This window comes from Mixophyes fleayi, chromosome 6 (assembly GCF_038048845.1).
Source record: "Mixophyes fleayi isolate aMixFle1 chromosome 6, aMixFle1.hap1, whole genome shotgun sequence".
Lineage (NCBI taxonomy): Eukaryota > Metazoa > Chordata > Amphibia > Anura > Limnodynastidae > Mixophyes > Mixophyes fleayi.
Genome location: NC_134407.1, coordinates 214,712,402 through 214,734,080, shown reverse-complemented (window position 1 = coordinate 214,734,080; position 21,679 = coordinate 214,712,402). Strand labels below are relative to the sequence as shown.

Sequence of the window (21,679 nt, the reverse complement as noted above, 5' to 3'; positions counted from 1 at the left end):
TATCGGTGAACCCCGATACCCCAACATTTCTGGGGGCTAGATCCGGGATGCTCCAATATCTCCACAACTGACGCCAAACTCCACTGATGTCCAGAGAACTGCTGAACTAAATCCGGTGAGTAAGAAAAGTGTAGATTTCTACCTTCTTACTCAGTTCAGTATTTCTTTGTATGTCTAAGGAAAGTCAGTTGAGGTGATTAGAGGGTATTCTATGAACCCAATGTACAGTCAGAGGAAAGGATAATGAAATGATAAATGTATGGATACTGTAGATTATGATGGATGTAGACAATTTTAGTTAGAAGATAATAAGAGAGGTGTATGTAAGAATTGTACCTGCTGCATTGTTCTGAGAAAATATTCAGGTTGCAAGGGACCTAGACTAAAGGGTGTTACAACTACAAATGCATATTACGGTTTTGTAAGTAATGAAAAAGAACTATATTTTACGTTAGGGTGCATTTGAATGAAGAAATACTACATATTGGCCACAAAATCATATGTTACCAGATTATAAACCTATATGTCCATACACTGACTTGAGGGGAAGAATCGGATCAGCCATAAGTGCCAGCCTTTTAATCTACAGCCGATAAAACTCACATCTGGTGTTCCTATGGCAGACTAGGAGGTAAAGGATTAAAGATACTTATAGTCTGTACAAAGGGGAAAATTGTATTACCTTATCCCACTTATAAGACATTGTATCCCAGATACTGACAGTACTGTGACCAGTAACCCAGTAAATGGGGGCACAGAACAGTAAGATGCCTACTATAGGCAAGCCTATGGATATAATGAAAAAGAGAGAAGGTAGTAAAGCTCTTTAAAGAATTCATAAAGTACTCAAGAGAGCAGGATTTCCCCCAGAAGGGACATTAGACTTACAGAAATGGTATGGGTTTTATTTGAATAATAAAGAATGGATAAAAAGGCTTGGCTATGAAGATCAGGTCAATGTGTGGATATGCTAAATGTATGTTTGATCCTGCGCAGCTGAATGAGTGAAATGTGCCCCTCCCTTATTCTGTGTAAAAGATTTCAGTGTGTTGAGATAAGAAGCACTCTGTTTTTTGTTATCTGACAATGTATGTAATGCTGATAAAATATGTCCGGAGTGCTGAGTGATAATGACATGTTGAGGCTAACTTGTATTTAGTCTAATGCTGGGACTTGTAGTTCCACAGCAGTAGGCTGGAAGGTATCGGCTGATTATTCTTTCTCTGTATGTGAGTTTTGTCTCCTTCTTACTTCGTGTGAGGGAGATCTGTGTTTGTCTGTCTTGTCTGTTTTTTTTTTTTTTTTGGTTTTTTTTTTACAAAAGACATGTTTCAAGGTTAAAGAAGTTGTACATTTTTGTAAATAATATAATGCCTGCCTGCTTAATTCTAAGCTTTTAAAGAGATGCATAACAAGTGTTGAAATGTTTTGGTCCGTCATTACACGATTCAGTGGACGGACAAGTTGGCTGGGGTCCAACAAGCCGTTTCTGTATTTGAACAAAATAATTTTGTTTCTGAAATTTGAGAAAAATAGTTTTCTCTTTAATGAAGTTGAGAATTGTGGGAGTGAGCCTTTACATGAAGATATATATTACAAGCTGTTTTTATCTGTGTGAAAATGGCGCTGATGAATGTTCTCAGAAATAAGGAGGGTTTGTTATGCCCATAAAAAAATGTTACGAGATAAAATGTCGTCTGTGAGCGAGAATGGTGAATATATATTTGTACTTTAAACATGGAAATCACAGAATCTGGAAATATGTGTGAATATTTGGTTTACAAAGAGATGATGAGAAAGGAGTGGCTTTGAACACTCGCCCAGGTCTCGTCACTTTGACATTCCCTGTTTGTGAGATTAGGGACTGCCCCTTTGAGGAAATCAGTTTTTCATTGCATGGAACGCATAGCGTCACAGTTAAGCTACAAAGAGAAACTTTTAAACAAGTGTCATATTAGCAGCTGTACAATGTGAATTAATAACAGTTACTGTAATTCCTAGTGAATAAATGTTAATCTCTATGCAAAAGTTTTTTCTTCACAGAAGCTCTCCAGCTACAAAGCACCCTTTCAATCCAGATTGCATTGATCCAACTTGCAATGAATAGAAGTTGCAATATGTTTTGGTCAACAGCCACAACAAACATAAGTATAAACTAATTAAGGATTTATAGAACGTAGACTCTGCTGAGTAATGATTACCTTGTTTTGGAAAGAGATATTAGAGTTTATGTGCTATTCGCATAGTAAATGCATGAACCAGATGGTTTTTCTGTATGTGCAGAAAGCAAAAGGTTTTTATTTTTATCCTCATAACAATTTTGAGTCAATCAGTGTTGTAAACGCATTCACTGCCCTTATTTACTGTGCTATAATAGTAATATACTGCAAGTCCTTCTTTGTATCGTGGGTATGGTAATGCATTGATGGGAATTCAATGTTTGTAAGGAAATGAAAAAGATTTAAGACTTTATGGGCTATTATCTGTGTTTTTGCATTAGCATTTCTGGGTGATAGTAAGACATTTACACTCTCTGCTGAGCAAAACCAAATGTTTAACCAATTTTAAGCTAAAGCAACTTCAGCACCAGCACTGGCTTTGCCAGATTGTGACAGAGCTACTCAAGCACACAAAGTTGAAGGTTTTACTCGAGATAAAGCCCAACATCGCAGACTGTTTAAGACCAGATTCCTTAATGACCTTTCTGAAACATATCATCAACAATTGTTCCTTATAAGACCAGAAGCAGCAACAATGGAAATGCAATCCATGCTCCAAGTTCAGGAAGATATAGAAGACCGGGAAAAGGAGAAGCAAAGGAAAGCCAAAGACAAATCTCAAACTCAGAAAATTACCATTCATGTGGTCCAAGAGAATCAAGACTGGAAGGTTCGTACAGACACAAGAGGTGCACCAAAGCAACAAATAAAGGAAAAAGAAAACATGACTCTGGAAGAAATGAAAAAGCAAGGCGTTTGTTTCTTTTGCAAACAGAGAGGGCACATGAAAAGAGATTGTAACCAAACTCTGATAGACAACTTGACTAAAGGCCTAGTGAATATCATATTACATAATGGTCAAGAATGTGAGTGTCTAATTGATACTGGAGCAAGCCGCACTGTATTAAGAAAACAGGAGGTACCTCAACAACTATTAACAGAAATTGATTTACCTGCTACAGGCCTAGCAGGAAAAGAAGTAAAACTAACAGAAAGTAAACCAGTTACACTTTTAGTAGGTGAAGAGACAATTGAAGTACCAATACAATTTCTCACTTCCTCATCTTGTCCCTATAATCTGTTGGGAGCAGATGTACTTTCAAGATACAAGCCAGCATCAAATACACCCCAACTGGAGTAAAACTCACAAGTCAACTCCCATCTCCAGTCCAAGAAGATCTTACAGCAGCAATCTAGATGCTAGAGCAGATGAGCACATGTCACAAGGCTAAGACTGTTAATCTACCAGATTGACTGAACATAGTACCAGACAAGTTATGGTCCAAAGGAAAACACGATGTGGGCACACTTAAAGTAAATCCTGTAAAACTGACACTAAAGCCAGGAACACATCCTGTCTCAATTAAACAGTACCCACTTGCTGCAGCTCAAACCAAAGCGATATCAGAACAAATACAAGAATATCTACAAATAGGGGTGTTAAGAAAATGTCGCTCTCCTTATTCTACACCCCTATTCCCAGTAAAGAATTAAGATGTCGGACAAGGGGGTGCAATACTGGATGGTTTATGACCTAAGAGAGGTCAACAAAAGACTTCTGATCAACACTCCCATTGTGCCCAACCCCCACACTTTGCTTAATCAGATACCGCCAAATGCAAAATGGTTTTCAGTAATTGACTTGGCAAATGCTTTCTTCTCAGTCCCAATCACAGAAGATAGTCAACTCCTTCTAGCCTTCACCCATGATGGAAACCATTATTGTTGGACAAGACTCTCTCAAGGAGGAGCCACAAGCCTATCAGAATTTTCAGAAGCAATGGCACTAATTCTCCAAGGATGGAGGCCTATCAATCCAACTACTCAACTCATTCAATATGTAGATGATCTCATGGTGGCTGCGGAAGCTGAAGAAGAATGCAAAGCAGAAACACTGTCATTACTTTGTTTTCTGGCCGAACAAGACTGCAGAATATCACCAAGCAAGTTGCAACTAGTACAGGAAAAAGTAATATTCTTAGGACATTGTATCTCTGCAGGAACCAGACATCTTACAACTGAAAGAGTTAAAGTTATACGAGACATGAAGACACCAAAAACAGTCAAAGAAATCAGAGCCTTTTTGGGACTCCTCGGATATTGCAGAGAGTGGATTCCTTCAGCTTCAATTCTTATGCAACCACTGTATGAATGCTTGAGGAAACAGGGAACAGAACCGCTCAATATAGCTGAAATAGAGAATGCAGTGCAAGCCCTGAAACATGCCATCTCTACTGCACCAGCACTTGGACTACCAGACTATCTGAAGCCTTTCACATTGTTCTGCTATGAGCAGTCAGGACATGCTCTAGGAGTCCTCACACAGAAACATGGAACGAAGCAAAGGCCACTGGCCTATTATTCTGCACAACTCGATCCAGTTATAAGAGGTTCTCCATCATGTATACAAGCAGTAGCAGCAGCAATACTGAAAGAAAAGGTAGCAGATATGGTATTGGACCATGCACTTATTACTCAAGTTCCACATACAGTCACAGAAATTCTTAATCAAGCAAAAACAAGACATTTGTCTGCAGCCAGACTAACTAAATATCAGGTAGCCTTGCTCAGCGCCTCACATGTAACAATTACCAATTGCACAGTCCTCAATCCAGTAACCCTGCTCCCCATTGATGATTCAGAAGAGGGGAGTAAGGGGAGTCGCAAAGAAGATGAATCATCAGACAGGGGATATGAGGACCTGAGTGAAGCGTCTGAAGAAGAAACTGAAGAAATACACACACAAAAATTTTCACATGATTGTTTGGAACTTATGAAATTAGAAACTTGAGCTTTGCATAATGTTACTGACACACCACTTTCAGATGCAACCCTAACTCTTTATGTAGATGGATCTAGATACTATGTGGATGGAGTTCCATATACAGGTTATGCCATCACAACTGAGGAAGAGGTGCTTGACTCAGGAACACTGTCTAATGGAACATCAGCACAAGAAGCAGAATTGATAGCTCTAACTAAAGCTTGTGTATATGCAGAAGGACAAAAAGCCAATGTATATACAGATCCACATTATGCCTGGGGAGTGGCGCATGACTTCGGTCCCATTTGGAAAAGCAGAGATTTCCAAGGATCAAATGGAAAACCCATCAAACATGCAAACTTGATTAATGAACTGTTTAGAGCATTGGAACTCCCTAAACAAGTGGGAATTATAAAGGTTCAAGCTCACACTAGAGAACAAACTCCAGAAGCAAGAGGAAATAACTTTGCAGATCAAGCAGCAAAAAAAGGCAGCCCTCCAACCAAAGAATACTACATTTCTTGTAGACTCAACAGAAGGTGACACAGACAAATTTCAATTCCCAGACCTACAAAGCCTTAAAGACTTTCAGAAACAAGCAACAAAGGAAGAAAAGAATAAGTGGGAAAAAGAAGGTGCACAGCTTGATGAGCAAGGAATATGGTCAAAAGAAAATAAATGGTGCCTACCAAGAGCCTTATACCCAGTAATGACTCAGATTGCACATGGACAAGTACATCATTCCAAAGAGGCAATGACTAATAGGGTATGGAAAAATTGGATTACCCCTGGATTTAACTGTGCGGACACAAACTATGTGACAGCTTGCTGGATATGTGGAATACACAATCCAGGGCAAAGAGTAAAGACCCCAAAGGCTTTCTATCCCTTTCAGAGACTTCTGATCGACTATATACAACTTCATAAATGTGGTACCTACGAGTATGTGTTAGAAGGAAAAGCTACTGCTAAAAATACAGCGAAGAAATTAATCTCAGAAGTCATCTATAGATATGGCATACCTGAAGTTATTGAATCAGATAGAGGTACAACCTTTACAGAAGAGATAATGAAGCATGTAATGAAGAACTTGGGAGTATCACAAGCTTTTCACACTCCTTATAGGCCACCAGCAGGTGGGAGGGTAGAAAGGCTTAATGGTGACATTAAATTGAAAATACAGAAAATGATGCAAGAAACCAAAAAGACTTGGTTAGAATATTTACCAATAGTTCTGTTTAACATTTAGAACTACACTTATGAAGAGACACAGGTTTAGCACCACATGAGATACTGTTTGGCACAGCACACAGAACAGGTTGTTATTTTCCATAGCAACTACAGCATGTACGTGGTGATTTGTTGAACTATGTTGCCTTATTACAGAAACAACTAACTGAAATACATGGTCAAATGTTCTCCTTCATTCCAGACCCTAATTTTGATACAGGTACCCATAAACTGCTATCTGGTGACTGGGTGGTCATAAGAAAGCACATCAGGAGACGTCTTGAACCCAGATATAAGGGTCCTTATCAAGTCCTGTTGATGACTCCCATGGCAGTGAAAGTACAGGAAAAAGACACCTGGATTCACGCATCACACTGCAAAGTCTTCAAATCAGGGGAGTCTTGTTCTGATAAATAGAAATGACTGTCTTATGGTATTGATATGTCTTACCAGAATATTTCTGCCTGAAGTAGGGGTCAAGGCCTCCCTAACACAGTGTGAAACAGACAGATAAGTGACAAATTGCCTATGTCACTGTGAGAAACAGAAGGGGAAGGAGTGCCCAACAATTTGCACTCATAGGAGAATAAACTTTGAAAATGCCTTTGTTAATACATAACCTCATTGGCAAAGTTGTCAGCAATGATTCATTTTGAATATTGGGAATATTGCCATTAGTAGCAAAGGGTTTGGCAATCCAGCTCATTGTATATGTGGTAGAGACAATTGTTATATGGCTGATTAAGAAATTACTGACACTTGATTGTTGTTCCTGCAGGAAAAATAATGAGCTTCCAGAACCAGTAATGATCACAGAAATTTCTACAAGTTTAATGTCTGAGACAAACAGTGAACATTATCAGCAATGGTCAACAATCAAACCAAAAACCTGCACAGTCTGCAACAAGAGATTGACAGTGACCATCGAGAAACCAGAATGAAAATTGATGTCCTATTCATTAGTGGGACATATTTGTTAATGAATCTTATTCCATATAGAAAGCAATGAATATCTTGATTCATCCATTGATACTAATTCTTCTTGTACTAACTATAATGATTATATGGAACTGCTACTTAACATGTAATACAAGAAAGCTTTTGAATAGATATCAGCAAAGAATTCCTCTCTATGCACCGAGATAAAACATTAAGTAGGGAAAGAAAAGTTATGGTGATAAAGTACCAGAGATATGTGCTTAATGAATTCTTGTTCTAATCATATGGGGTCCTTATGATACCATATGTTTAAATGTAGGTACTAACTGTCTTCTGCTGAGTATCGCCATGACTGATAGGTAGAGGTTAATAGTTGATATTTAATCAAAGAGGGGAATGTTAGAGTGGAATTGTATGATTATTGATTTAATATCTATCATGTGCTAAGCTTTAGATGCTAATATGTTATGCTATGACTTTAAGAGAAATTAAGCAGATATTATTTTCAGTTTAAAAAGACAAATTATTCAAGGTTGGCCATGCAGCGCCATGTTCCCATCAACGAAAGATTCCAAGAACATGTAGCAACGTTCTTGATAAGATAAAACCCAAGGACTCAAAGATGGGGGCAGCACAAGGATATTGGCAAAAAGCCTGGAAAGAGATAACACACAAAGAAGAAAGAGTTGTTTGATCTTTGATGTAAAACTGAAATATATATATTGTTAATTGATTTTCTCTCATTATTTTACTGTCTTATAATTGGTTGTTCAGAATCTATACCCCTAGACTTACATGTATAAAAATAAGCGCTGAAGTGGTCTCAAATTGGAACAGAATAAAGCTGCTCAGCATTATATCATACAGGTGTTGAGTATTTTCTGTTCACCAGTCGACTGAAAACAAAGAAAGATCTGACTGACATTGAAGGTGCTTGATAGAAGTATCGGTGAACCCCGATACCCCAACAGTACCCTGTTTAGGGAGGGGCTTAGGGTCAGTGTGTAAGGCCTAGGGGACTTTGCAGCTGGCTACTGTTTGTACTGTGTATACTGTTCGTCTGAGCTCACACTACTGCTTCACCGCCTGTCACAACCCAGTGCCCAAATATCTCGTTCACCAGGAGCTGCCGGTGCCTATTCAATTGGGAATGTCCTGGTGAACGTGTCAGTATACATTGGGGCAGAGCTTTCTGGTGGCACCAGCAGGATCGCCCCCATATCTGTGAACGATTGGCCACGTGATGCCTATTCAATACTTACCCACTTTTAAAATCTCTCCTCCAGGAGATCTGGTATGAAATTCCGAAATACCCGGCATTGCCTAGCACAACCTGCCCCTACACCCGGGAGGATGCCTACTCTTCCGGACTCCCCGAAATCTGGGAACCTCTCTGAAATTCTGGGAGCGTGGACAAGTATGGCCTATTCCCGTCAATGTAAAGCGCTACAGAATTTGCTGGTGCTGTATAAATAGATTATGATGATTAAGATTCCTGTATAGATGCAGCACATACGCTCCAACTGACCTCATCTCTGCTCCTTTAAATAAAGCTCAGTTCCTGGGTAAATTTCTTCCACCCCTGCTTTCAATTAATTTTTTCTGTTGTTTGCAATCTCCCCCCCCCCCCCCCCCCCCGTGTCTCCCCTTTGTATTTTCCTTTCTTCTGCAATGTGTGCCTCTGTTCCCATCTTGTATGTCTGGGCATCTGTCTTCCATTTTGTATGTGCAACTCCGTCATCCCGTCTCTCTTTATCCCCCTTTTATATTAACCATAGTTGCCTACTCTCCCGAGAGAACTCTCAGGAATTTCGGGGAGTTCTCCTGGACTCCCGGAAGAGTAAGCAACCTCCCAGACATTTGTGGAGGTGGGGCTTAATGACGCAATCACACATTAAACCCCACCCCGACATTCAATGCCGCAAGTTTTTATAATAGGGGACAGGGCTATGGTGACACGACGGCGTCATCACACCTCCTACACTTATCACATGACCTATACCCAGTCTGAATCCTGGAAAAGTTCTTTTCCACAGGGCATGTCCAAAAAAAGTGACTAGCTCTGCGAGACGCCATCCACTCCCTGATTTCTTCCGAAGTGGGTTTTTTTCCGGTTCAGGAATCACAAAAAGGTTTGTGGTTTTATTCCAACCTGTTCCTTGTTCCAAAACACAACGACTCGTTCAGGCCAATTCTGAATCTGAAATCTTTAAACACCCAGATCAGGGTGTCCAGATTCAAGATGGAGTCTCTGTCATCAGTGATTCACAGTATGGAACAGGGGGGAGTTGATGGTGGCTCTAGACATCAAGGATGCCATCTGCATGCTCCCATCTGGGAGGGTCATCCGTCCCTTCTCAGGTTTGCTGTTCAGTCAGATGACTACCAATTCCAGGTACTTCCTTTTGGTCTGGGCACGGCTCTGTGGGTCTTTAACAAGATCATGGCGGTAATGGCTGCGCTGGTTCGGTCCAAGGTGATTACAATCATCCCTTACCTGGACGATCTGATTCTGATTACGGAGTTCCCAGTGGTACTCCTGTTCCATATCAAGGTAACGACCCAGACTCTGGAGTCCCACGGTTGGATCCTCAACTTCAATAAGTTCAAGCTGACTCCAACCCAATGATGTTCTTTTTGGTACTTCTGTTCAACACCCAACAATAGCGGATGTTCTTGCCCCCAGACAAAATTCAGGCTTTACAGAAAATTGTAAGATCGCTGTTGGCTGTCAAATGTCTCCTGGTCCTTTCTTCCGAGAAGAGTCTGTAGGCCCCAAGTTGCATAGGTTACGAAGCGTCCACTGGAAAGGAGGGAGCTACTTTAGAAGAATAAGAGGATTTCCTTAATGCGTCTGTTAATTTTGCTAGCTAACTTAGTAAGCTTCTCCAAGGAATCAGATGTAGGATATTGTACACTTTTATCTGTTTGGACAGCCTGAGGTGGAACTGACTTAGGAAAGCAGGGTGGTTCCATTCATAGTCCGTGGACCAGCGTATTAACTCTTCAGCCGTGCAGCGTCCATATTTCAGGGAATGCAGTGGCACTCAATGGAGGCAACGCGGCCAGGGTCATCATGAAGCAACCCTAAGACACTGAAGAAGGCATCCACCTTGAAAAGTGCGGAATTACTCAGACTCAATCCAAAGGCCCAAGTTTATGGGTCTCCTTGAAGAAGGGAGATCACAATTCCCACTCTCTGTTGTTCAGAACCAGAGGAGCGGGGCCTAAGGCAAAAATAGAGCTTGCAGCTTTCTTTAAAATTACAGAATAGTCTCCAGTCCCCAGAGAAATTATTCAGAAGGTTAAATTTTCATTGAGTGGCACCTTAGCTGCATGAGTGGACGGGAGCTTATATCTGAGTGGATAAGCGGAGAGAGAGCTCCTGAACGACCTGAGACAGTGTCTGATTCTGGCCGGCCAGCACTTGGGCTGGGCTCGGCTGTCTGGATTCCATCGGGACAGTATCCTCCAAAGCGTTTTATTATGATTGGTTGTAATGTTACGGCTTTCCAGTACTGTCATAAGCTTTCTGAACAGGCAGAATAGATCTTCACCTATAGCAGCTGCCTTTCCCCGTAAAGTTAGATGCACTCAAAAGTACTTGGATGCTCCCAGAAATTAAACTTAGTGTTGGAAAAGCTTATAAACTGTGATATAGAAAATAATGACTCCCTACAAGGTGCTATATCGCAGGTACTATGTACCTTCGCGTCTCTGTAGAATACTTCCTGACTCGTCTGACCGGTGTTGGCGGGGGTGCTCCCATGAGGGCATATTCCTTCACATATGGTGGTCGTGCCTAATATTGTCAGGTTTCTGGACTGAGATCAAAAGCTTGATTCATTCAATCCTTCAGGTGGATATTCCCCTGGAGCCTAAATTCTTTCTCCTTCCCTTGGGATCCCCTTCGGCAACCCGCCATCAGAATAAATTAATTAGGCACATTCTCTCGGCAGCTACCTGCCAAATAGCGGCAGATTGGCAACTCCAAGTCCCTCCTTCCTTACAGTCCATTTTAAACAGAATCTGGCAGACTCAGCAGATGGAATACATGACTAGCATGATCCGCAACTCCTCGAAAGCATTCACCAGGGTATGGGATCCCTGGCTATCCTTTTTTCAGGCTTGTTCATCCTATACATAACTCCGTCTCACTACCTTACATCTTAGTGCTTGTCCTTCTGTTTGCGATGGAACTAGTCACATTTCACCATTCCCTTTGCTCCGTTCTCTACTCCTTTTCTTTCTTCTTCTCCTCCTCTTTTTGTATGAAATCCTTGGGCCACTCATTTTCTATTTCTATTAATATAGTTGACTTTTTGGATAATATGTTCTACGCTGGCCGTGGATCCTGTGTGATTTTTCAGTACACTTCATTATGTGTATCCATTGTGTCAACCGTTATGTGCTGTCAATGTGACCTTGCATAAATAAAACTTAAAAAAACAAAACAAAACTAGTTTAGAGTCTCAGTGGAAGGGCAGAGTGGAGCTTTTGTGTACCATCTGAGGGACACTGTCCAATATTTAATTGTAACTACTAAGTATGTTCTGGAAGTTTTTAATAAAGCTTTATAAAAAAAAATAAAAAAATAATGCAACAGAGTCAGATGAAAAGCAAATCCTTCTTTATTGCGTGCCTACACAGACGTATAGTTCATACAGGAATAGACATACAACTAGGAGCTTACCTTCAGTTTATATAGCCCATTGGCTGGTACTTATCCAAGCTTTATTGGTTATAATCAATTTCTATTTTCAACAAAGAATGCATTGGTACAACATTGTAAACTTGTGCCCATGAACACATAAATCCTACGATAAAAAATGGTTTGACTTTTATTGCTTTTTCAGAAATACATTTCCCTGGACACAGAAGAACCGTTGACTATTCTAAACATCGTATCTAGAGCCCTATCTATTACATAAATATGACTGTGAACTTCCTATAATGTTATATAGTAGAGAATGATATAAAATATTATTCTAACCATTATCTTAGCCTCATGTATCTATCTTTTATTTCCATTCAGCTTCCATTATTAACTCTTCTCTCACATTAGAAACTGGTAGTGTGGAGACAGGAGGCGGAGAGAGACAACTCTAAGCACAGGATAACCATGGCCAGGCCACGGGTCGAGGGTCAGAGGCTAGCAAGGATAGTAGTAGAACAGGCCAAAGTGTCATGGCTGACAGCAGGCAAGAATAGTCCAGGAAAACAAGCCAGAGGTCGAGGGCAATCAGCAAACATTCGCCAGTCCAGGAAACAGGCCAAAGGTCAAAATAGGTAGACAGGTAATAGTTCACAGCACCAGGTTTAGCAGTTGCAGAGCAAGGACGCTCCAACTGGCACGGAGGCTAACCCCCTCCCCTGCCTTTTCAACCCAGGAGATTCAATCAGAGGTGCAGGAAGAACACATGCCCCAATGTCAGTACAGATGGGTGCGATCAAGTAATTACACTTGCGCGTCTGGCTCCTATTAACAGCCGGGGCGGAAGAGAGCAAGGTGTCCTGGTCACCTAGGAATCAGCCAGGACGTCTCGGCCGCTGGGCAACAGCCAGGACGCAGAGGCCATCGAGCCATTGCGGCTAGCGTGGCGGCTCATAACAGTCAGACACATTCCCCGGGGTTCTTCGTGCCTGCAGTTTTTGTAATGAACATCGTAGCGTTGTTCCCATTAGCAAATTCATAGCAGATGTTTGCTGGATACTTCTATTTATTTGATCCATCGATTGGGACATTCTGCATTGATAAGCTGAAGTCCGCTCCAGTGATTGCGACATTCTAGCATCGAGGGCTCTATTCAAGCGTAGAGTTTCTGCAACCTGCTCTTGTACTGCCGACACTCTCTCGAATAATGTTTTAGTAGCATTTTGTCTGTTCTGTACCTCACCCACCGTTGATGGCAATCGGTGCACCGGCTCACTTAATCTCTGCAACCTGTCTTCCACAATCTTCCTCTCCGATTCCTGCTTCTTCTCTATCTGTCTAGCAAGACTGGCGATGGAATCAAACAGAATCGTTTCCTGCGGCAGATCAGGAACAAGCACCATTTGTTTTGGACGACGGGTGCTTGTGATGGGTATATTGCCTTGGAAAGGACTTTTTGCGGAGATGGCAGGAACTTGTAGATCTGTGAAGGTCTTTGGCAGTAATTCAAATCTTTGTCCAGCATCTTTGTGGACAGATGTCGCAGCTGGTGAAAATGACACAGACTCTGTCTTTATGTCAATGTCAGCAGAATCTGTTATAAAACATGTGTACATTTTAGAAACCATTGTATATAATTAATAATCTGTATAATGTCATTAAAGTTTGATCAATACATTTACCAGATGCCTCAATGACTGATGGACATATTTCCATTGCCTCCTCCAAAGAATAGTTAATGAAAGGTGTATTTGAGCGTTCCGCTACATCAATGGATTCTGGAAAAAATATTAAAAGATTAATTATATTTTTTATACATGTATACTAAAACATCTATTAAAAGAAATATATTGGCTTCTGGCATATTATGGCAATAATCAACCTAATAGCGAATAATATAGAGAACTAAAGTCTCTTTGTGGTACTCTATGTATGGAAAAGGCTCAGTTAAATTTAGATTATCAGAAGAATAATTTTTTTGGTTGGGGTAATAAACCAGGGAAACTTGTAGTACATTTAATTAAGACTCATTCATTAGCTAAACTTATAGTAGCCATTAAATTAAATTCACAATTCAAGGTTCTAGATCCTCAAAGAATTTCAGACGAATTCTTAAAATATAAATGATAGACAATTATATGATTCCATAGTAGACAATTCGCAAAAAATGAGTAAAATTTTTACAAGAAGCAAATTTGAGGAAATTGACACAAATGGAAATACTAAGAACTAAAAATCAAAAAGCTTATTAGGAAACACTTGGACCAGATGGCCTAAGTGCGGAGTACTATAAAATATTATCGGTGCATATTGTTCCATATTTAATGGCCCCATTTAATTCTATATTGAGTGGAAATCAGGTGCCAAGAGATTTTAAAGGAGCTGGAATAATTGTTATTCCAAAACCAATTAAAGATATGGAATTAATACGATCGTACAGATCCATATCTTTTTATTGAATCAGGATATTCAGCTTTTTTCCAAACTTATCGCTCTTAGGGGGGTATTCAGTTGTTAGCGAGACGGGTGAAAATCCCGCGCTCGAAAAAATATTACCGTTAATATGGTCATTTGCGCGTAAATACCGTTAATACGGTAATTTACTCGCTGGATTTTAGCTCGCAGTTCAAGGAAATATTTTTCGAGCGCGGGATTTTCACCCGTCTCGCTAACAATTGATTACCCCCCTTAGATTGCAAATAATTCTGCCTACTTTACTTCATCTAGCTCAAACAGGATTTACTAAAGGTAGACATTCGGTTCATAATATAAGACATTTAATTGCGGCAATGATTAAAACACATCAGTGTAATGAAAAAAATAATATAGTAATAAGTTTGGATGCAGATAAAGCATTCAACCGTATTTATTGATCTCATCCGATCAAGATATTTAAATTTCAGCATTTTGGCTCTACTGTTTTGCATATTTTTAGAACAATATATAAACAGCCTCAGACATTTGACTATTAATAATAGAATTACAACAACTTTTTCTTTGAGTAGGGGTATTAGAAAGGGATGTCCCCTGTCACCCTTGCTCTTTAATATTGCCTTGGATCCACTTCCAAGACATTTTGATATAATGGCTAATTGGCAAGGATTTAAAATAGGCATGGCTGAGCTTCAGATATCTGCTTTTGCAGATGATGTTTTTGTTGCATCTACATAATCCGAGGGAAGCTGTACTTTTAATAATACAGAAATTAGCAGAATAGGAAGTGATTATAGGATTTTCTAGTGAATATTAATAAAACTGAGGCTTTGGCATTTTTTTCCCAGAAGCGAAGAGAGGTTGGAAAGACAATTTAATGAATAGAATATTAAGATAACTCTGTTCTTGGATACATTTACCGATATCCTCTTTAGGAAGATGTCATCTTATTCAAATGATAAGCTTTCCACGTTTATTATATCCAATTCAGATGTTGCTAATTATATTTACTAAATTCGATATTAAAAAGTTTGAATAAGGATTTTTAGAAATTTTTATGGTCTAATAAACGTCAGAAAACATCATTGCTTAAATGACAACAACCTTCTAATAAGATAAATTTACCCAATATAACAGAATATAATCTAGCAGCAAATTAGAGATGCGATAGATTGGTTAAGAGGTACAAACATATATACTAGCTATGATTTGGAACAGGCTTTTAACCCAGATATGCATTTGACAGCTTTATTACATACCAACCCTGTATGTTTTCCGTGTAATATTAAGAGAGAATCCTTTGATATATTTTGTTTTTGCGGGGCGTGGAGGCAAATACGACAAATTTTTAAACTTTCTAGTCGGTATTCTCCTTTTCTTCCATTGATTTCTAATCCAGACTTTCAAAAAGGTCATGTCTCTAATATATTAAAAAAATAGAAAACTAAAGTACTATGTTCACTATATCAACTTATAGATGTTAATACCTTTAAACCACGGGATATTAAAATATAACAATACCATTGTTTACGTTTCCACGTTGCACTGTGGCGTCGACCTCTGAGGAACTTTTCCCCATCTTATATATATACACGTGAGATATATTATTGATTTAAAAAACACAAGGGGAGTATGGCAAAACAGTTAGAGTGATCTCCACATTTGAGTCTAATATTTTTAAAGAATATATTAAGATGAAGAATTAGGGGTATATTTACAAAACTACAGGTTTAAAACAAGTGGAGATGTTGCCTATAGCAACCAGATTCTAGTTGTCATTTATTTTGTACATTCTACAAAATGACAGCTAGAATCTGATTGGTTGCTATAGACAACATCTCCACTTTTTTAAAACCCGCAGTTTAGTAAATATACCCCTTAATGTCTAGTTCATATAGAGAAACGAATTACAACATTTTACATAGAGCATATTTAACAACCAAGTTAAAATATATTATTGGTACTGCACCAAACACTCTGTTATAAATGCCAACAACTAGAAGCAGATATAATACATTGTTTATGGTCATGTGTTAAAGTTAGGGTTGTTTGGAATGCTGTTCAAGAATATATTAGAAGCTCTCCATGGATTTAATTTACAATCACTAGTGAGTGGATCTTTTGGAATATGTATACCCAAGACAATAATCAAGGTTTAACAGGGTAAAAAAATATTATTAATGATAGCAGCATCCAAAAAGGCTATATCATCTCAATGGAGATCATCAGATACTCTTAATATAAACTTGATGGCTAATCAAGTTTCCTGCCTTTTTCATATGGATTGGGTGGAAACTGTATCAAATAAAGAAAAACTCACAAAGAAGATTTTCCAGACATGGATCTCCTACATTCATACATTACCTGTAAATGTTAAAGAGATTCTCAAGTCTTTTTTTCAACTTACTTTGTGGTATAATACAGAGATATTAGAGGGAAGAATACCTTTTTAAAACGATTATGTTTAATAGGGGAGAAATAAATTAAAGTAAGGGATAGGATGTGATCAGAATGTTTTGATAGTAAGAATAAATAGATGTGTGGAATTGTATACTGATGTATTTTAATGTATGAAGAATATGTATTGACAATCTTTGTACTATAACTTTATATGAAATAAAAAAATAAAAAAAAAAAGAAATAATACATTAAAAAAAATGAAGCTCTGGCTCTCACTAAATGACTGGAAAAGGAAGTTAGGCAACGTGGCTCCCTTTGTTGAGAATTATTGTGTAAGATTTATCTCTAAACTGTGTGGATCCAGTGCCGATAGGGGGCCCAGGAGTGAGATAGGCTACTGTCAGACCCTGGCCAGGCCCCATGTCCAGTCAATTAGGTAGCCTGCAGAGTTAGTTCCCTTTTTGTATCCAGTCGCCATAGTGAGAACCAGAGGCAGGGTAAAAGCCGTGCCCAGGACCAGAAGAGACATTCAGAGATTCAACAGTGAAAATTGTTGAAGCTAGAGGTCAGGTCTGGCTGGGGCTTACGGCTCCTGCAAGGCAGATGAAGAAGCGGAAGTTACAATGACGGACTGCGAGGACCACCAGCCTTCCTTGTTCATCCTCCAGCTGTGCAGGTCTGGTGAATCTGTGTGCCTGTGAAATTGAAGCAGGTCTACTGCCATCCAGTGATGGGGGAGGACCCTCACTATCACCAGATTGAGCATGAAGAGGATACCCAAGGAGACAGGTATCATTGTGCATTGTATTCCCTATGCGTTATGTTACATCTATTATAGGGTGAATGACTAAACCCTTTCATAAATGTAGCTATGTTGGTCATTTGTGTTAAATAAACTTAAGAATTTCTTATTCATATATCTACCTAGGTGTGCTAATATTTTCCATAGCCTGTCATGTAAAGTGCTGACTTGGTGCAGGAACTCCAGGTTCACTCTTTACCTGTCTATGTTGGCGAAAAGCCTGTGGGTGCCCTGACATTGTGACAGATCCAATTGTTTCTTTACACTGCTCTGTAATCTGCTTAAACACCTTCAGCCTAGGTCTCCAAACAGTGCCTCCGCTGGCCTAAGAGATGATCAATCTGCATCTCTCACCCACCTCGGAATGTCTTGGTACGGGTAAGCCCACCTCCATAGTATAATTCTTCTCACCACCTTCTTGGCTTAGATCACTGACAACACTTTGATCTGTGCTGGTATCCTGGTATCCAGAAAGTCTCACCCTCTTTAGTGTTTTCAAGTGGAAAGCCCCAGGTGGGACAGAGTTTCCATTTAGATCATGATACCTCAGAATTGCAGCTGCCCAGTCCAGGGCTCACGTTATCCCAAAGGGAACTAAGGCAACTCTTTTTCAGAGCTGCTGACTGTTGGAGCTGGAGATGGCTAAACATGGCATCTTGAAAGGATGGACCTTTGACTGCACTTTATTTGATTTGGTATTAGTGTCACCTCCTCTGCAGGATCATTTGCTTACATAAGCAAGGGCTCTTAGCATGAAGCTTCCTCTACCATGTCTGCAGGCTCTTCCTTGGCAAGGACAGACTATTTTTTTCTTGTCAACCCTTCATGTAAAGGATCAACAAATCAGCATGCTCTATAACTTCTTTAAGCCTTCCTTGTTCTTTTCCGTGGACAACAGTGCCCTCTTCTCTTTGCTTTTCTGACAGCGGCTCCTGAAGTCCAAGTTCTAACAGCATAGTTGTAGAACCTTTTCCTCTTATAATATCTATGAGTCCTCCAAAGGCCTTTACCAGAATTTTACCCTGAACCCAACACAAGCTTACCTTTGAAACAACCGATTGTTCACAACTACAAGCCAACTTTTGAAACAGAGTTGATTGCTCACTTCTGACTCTTCACTGCTTAGCTCCACAAACACTTGGATTTTCTCTCCCTCCTGCTTACATCCGAGGGTTTTTCTGCCATATGTCTGATGTGTAAATGCTTAGGTAGGTTGACTCCCCTCATTTGAAAGTTTAGCTGCCTACGTCTTTCCTAACCATTTTTGAAATATTCTGGTACTCTTGATTTCATTATTTGTTTGTTCATATTTTTCATCTGACCATTTAGCCTGTGGCGACTCTGCCCTTTTTCTACCTGTTTTGCATCCACTTTTACACCTCTAAGATGGGAATGCTCCTTTATCTTTGAATGGCTTAGATGAGGTCTCCAATAGAATCTTTGCTCACCCCAATCTTTGGAGAATGGCACATAGACAATCTCAAGGTGAATCTCAAACTTCACTCCCCCCACGTGCAGCTGTGTCTACCAGTCCTTAGCCTGGTTCTGGACTTAGGGTGTTAAATGTGACTCACTGACAGGAGACTTTTAGTGTAAATGACACACAGTCACAAAACACAGTTCCCCAGGAATCTTTATTTGATCCCCCTGAAGTCAGAAAGACCAGAATTTGATCACTTCCACATTCTGTGTAAACCAAGACAAACTCCCCCTTCACATACTGTGCTTTTAAAAGTCTTTACTATATTTTTAGTAGATTATCTACCTCCCAATTCTTCACACGCTCTTTGTTAGATTTTTGGGACATCAGAATGGATGTTCCAAAGATATTGCCAGGGATCAGACACAGTCAAGCATCAAGGTGTACTAACTATCAAGCACATGAGCAGACTGGACTTAAAGACTAAAATTAATTTGCAAACCAGCAAGAGTCCACTAGAACACACAAATCAACTCTTAACACTTGGGTCCCGCCATCGCCCTCACCGCAGCCCTCTATGTGGCACACTCAGTACTTAAGCAAAAGGGGTATTTAGATTGTTAAGCAGGTGCAGTATTAATTCAGGGGAATTAGAATATAATCAGCACTGGATATCACATACAATGGTGTTATTACCATCAGTGCTTAGGGATAATCACTGATGTCATGCGGTGTCATATCTGGTAGTTACAGAGAAGAATATGGTAGCTAGTAGCACACAATGATAGGATGTGAGGAGGAGAGCAGGAGTCTAATAGGGGCTGATGGCTCCTGACTCCCCCACTGGGCAGATACTTTCCCCTTTTTAGTTTGTACAGACAGAGGAGGATGTAGAATAAGATTGTTGTAGTGAACGAACAAAGAGAATATCTGACTCTTTTCTGTACATAGTGTGTATTACTCACCTGTGCTGATATCTGTAGGGATTTCCTCCTCCTTACACTGCTGATCACCCCTCACATACGTCTCTTCTTCTACCTCTATCTCTTCTACTTTAATAATATTAGTCAGGTCTTCTCCCTGAATAACCCAAATAATAAAATAACATTTAATGTTACTCAAACAGAAGAATATAAATGAATAATGAACACATATCTTATTTATTGTAGAGGAGCTTTGATATTTTGGCATATTTGATATTTCCATCTACCAGATAATCCTGTGGGATACTGTAATTTTCTTCTGTATGATCCTGTGAATAAAGAGGATGGAGACATCTGTTTGAGGCAATTCTGTTACTGGGTCCATCTGTAAGAAACACACAGTGAAATACATTGTTTATATATGGATAGTAGATGATGTGTTTACCTGTGGGGCCTTCAAATCTGCTCTGTCCTTTACAATAAATTAAATTCTCCTCTTACCCAGTGTTGTGTGGGTCTGGTGATTCTCCATCATCACGTCCTTGTACAGACCCTTGTGTCCCTCTAAATACTCCCACTCCTCCATGGAGAAATAGACAGTGACATCCTGACACCTTATAGGAACCTGACACACACAATGATACAGTCATCACCCAGACACATCCCCTGGTGTTACTGTATAATGTCCCATTCCTAGCAGTCACCTCTCCAGTCAGCAGCTGAATGATCTTGTTGGCGAGTTCTAGAATCCTCTGGTCATTGTTTCTCTCATGTGTCAGTGAGTGAGGTGGAGGCTCCGTGATGGGGCTCTGGGTCCTGCTCAGTCCTCCTGACACACAGGGATGGCTCAGGGGTGTCACACACTCATCAGATGTCTTCTTCACTATCATGTAATCCTGTGTATTGAAGCTAAAAGGTCAGTATAAAGAGTAGGGCCCCTTCACTGGATGACAGATCCATCACTTTAGAGTAATATACCAATACAAACATATACTCTCATTAATTAATTGTCTCAGAAAGCCAGACAGAGTAACGCTTACAGAAGCACTCGGGGCTGCTCCATGTCGTCACTATACTTGGAGTTCTGGGTTTCATATCACGGGCCAAAAAATGGGTTTTTGGAAGAGGATGTGGCCGTGTGAACCAATAACAAGAACAATCTTTGTGTTTGGTTGTCCGGCTCACACCCTCTTCCACAGTCATTTTAAAGTGGAGAACAGAAATAACTCCCATCTGAGAGAGAAACTTTATTTACCAACACCCATACTGCACTGTGCTTTACACATGGGGACAAACTCTGTAAGAAAACAAGACACACATAGAGATGAGAGGGCCCTGCCCATAAGTTCAGAATCTGTAGGAAACTAACACGTTGATACATCAGACTAAGTGTCACATCTGTGTATATTGGTCCAGCCAGATAGCAATGGGAAAAGTGCTTAGTGGGCCTATGTGAACCAGTCAGACAGCAATATTAGTATTGGGGTCAAAGGAATGTTTAAGTATAGAAGGAGAATAAATGTTAATGTTGAGTAAACAGTTTATAGTGGTGGTAATCAGGTAGACTATGGAGACTAAGAGGATGGCTCAGGAATAGCCTAAAGAGTTAAAGTTTCCAGGAACGCATGAAGGTTCGGAGAAAGTCGTCTTGTACGAAGGACTGAATTCCACAGACAGGACGTGTAACAGGATTGATTTATTTAATAAAACAAAAGTGAACATAAACATAACAGAAACCCTAAGATTTTGCAAGATAAGGCATTCGACTAAGATTCTGCAATTCCAAGGTACTAATGAATTTAAAAAACATACAGGCAATAAAGACTGTTTACCAACCCCATGCAATGTTGAACTTAAACGGAGACAATATAAGTGAATATTTGGGCATTTTTGGG

General features: G+C 39.8%; 3 protein-coding genes across 7 annotated transcripts in view; 2 read left to right on the top strand and 1 right to left on the bottom strand.

The window, feature by feature from the left end:
• Positions 1-21,679, top strand: part of LOC142159778 (uncharacterized) — a 627,000-nt gene that overhangs the window by 99,092 nt on the left and 506,229 nt on the right. The gene's annotated exons all lie outside the window — the stretch shown is intronic.
• The window catches only part of LOC142159899 (uncharacterized), a 335,145-nt gene that overhangs the window by 81,287 nt on the left and 232,179 nt on the right, over positions 1-21,679 (top strand). The gene's annotated exons all lie outside the window — the stretch shown is intronic.
• LOC142159795 (uncharacterized) overlaps positions 1-21,679 on the bottom strand; it is a 43,876-nt gene that overhangs the window by 17,798 nt on the left and 4,399 nt on the right. Inside the window, exons 3-6 of the mRNA XM_075214532.1 lie at positions 20,489-20,680; positions 20,286-20,409; positions 20,072-20,169; positions 19,827-19,941 (exon numbers count right to left, since the gene is read on the bottom strand). Coding sequence (XP_075070633.1) covers positions 19,827-19,941; positions 20,072-20,169; positions 20,286-20,409; positions 20,489-20,680 — 529 coding nt within the window. The remainder of the gene's footprint in view (positions 1-19,826; positions 19,942-20,071; positions 20,170-20,285; positions 20,410-20,488; positions 20,681-21,679) is intronic.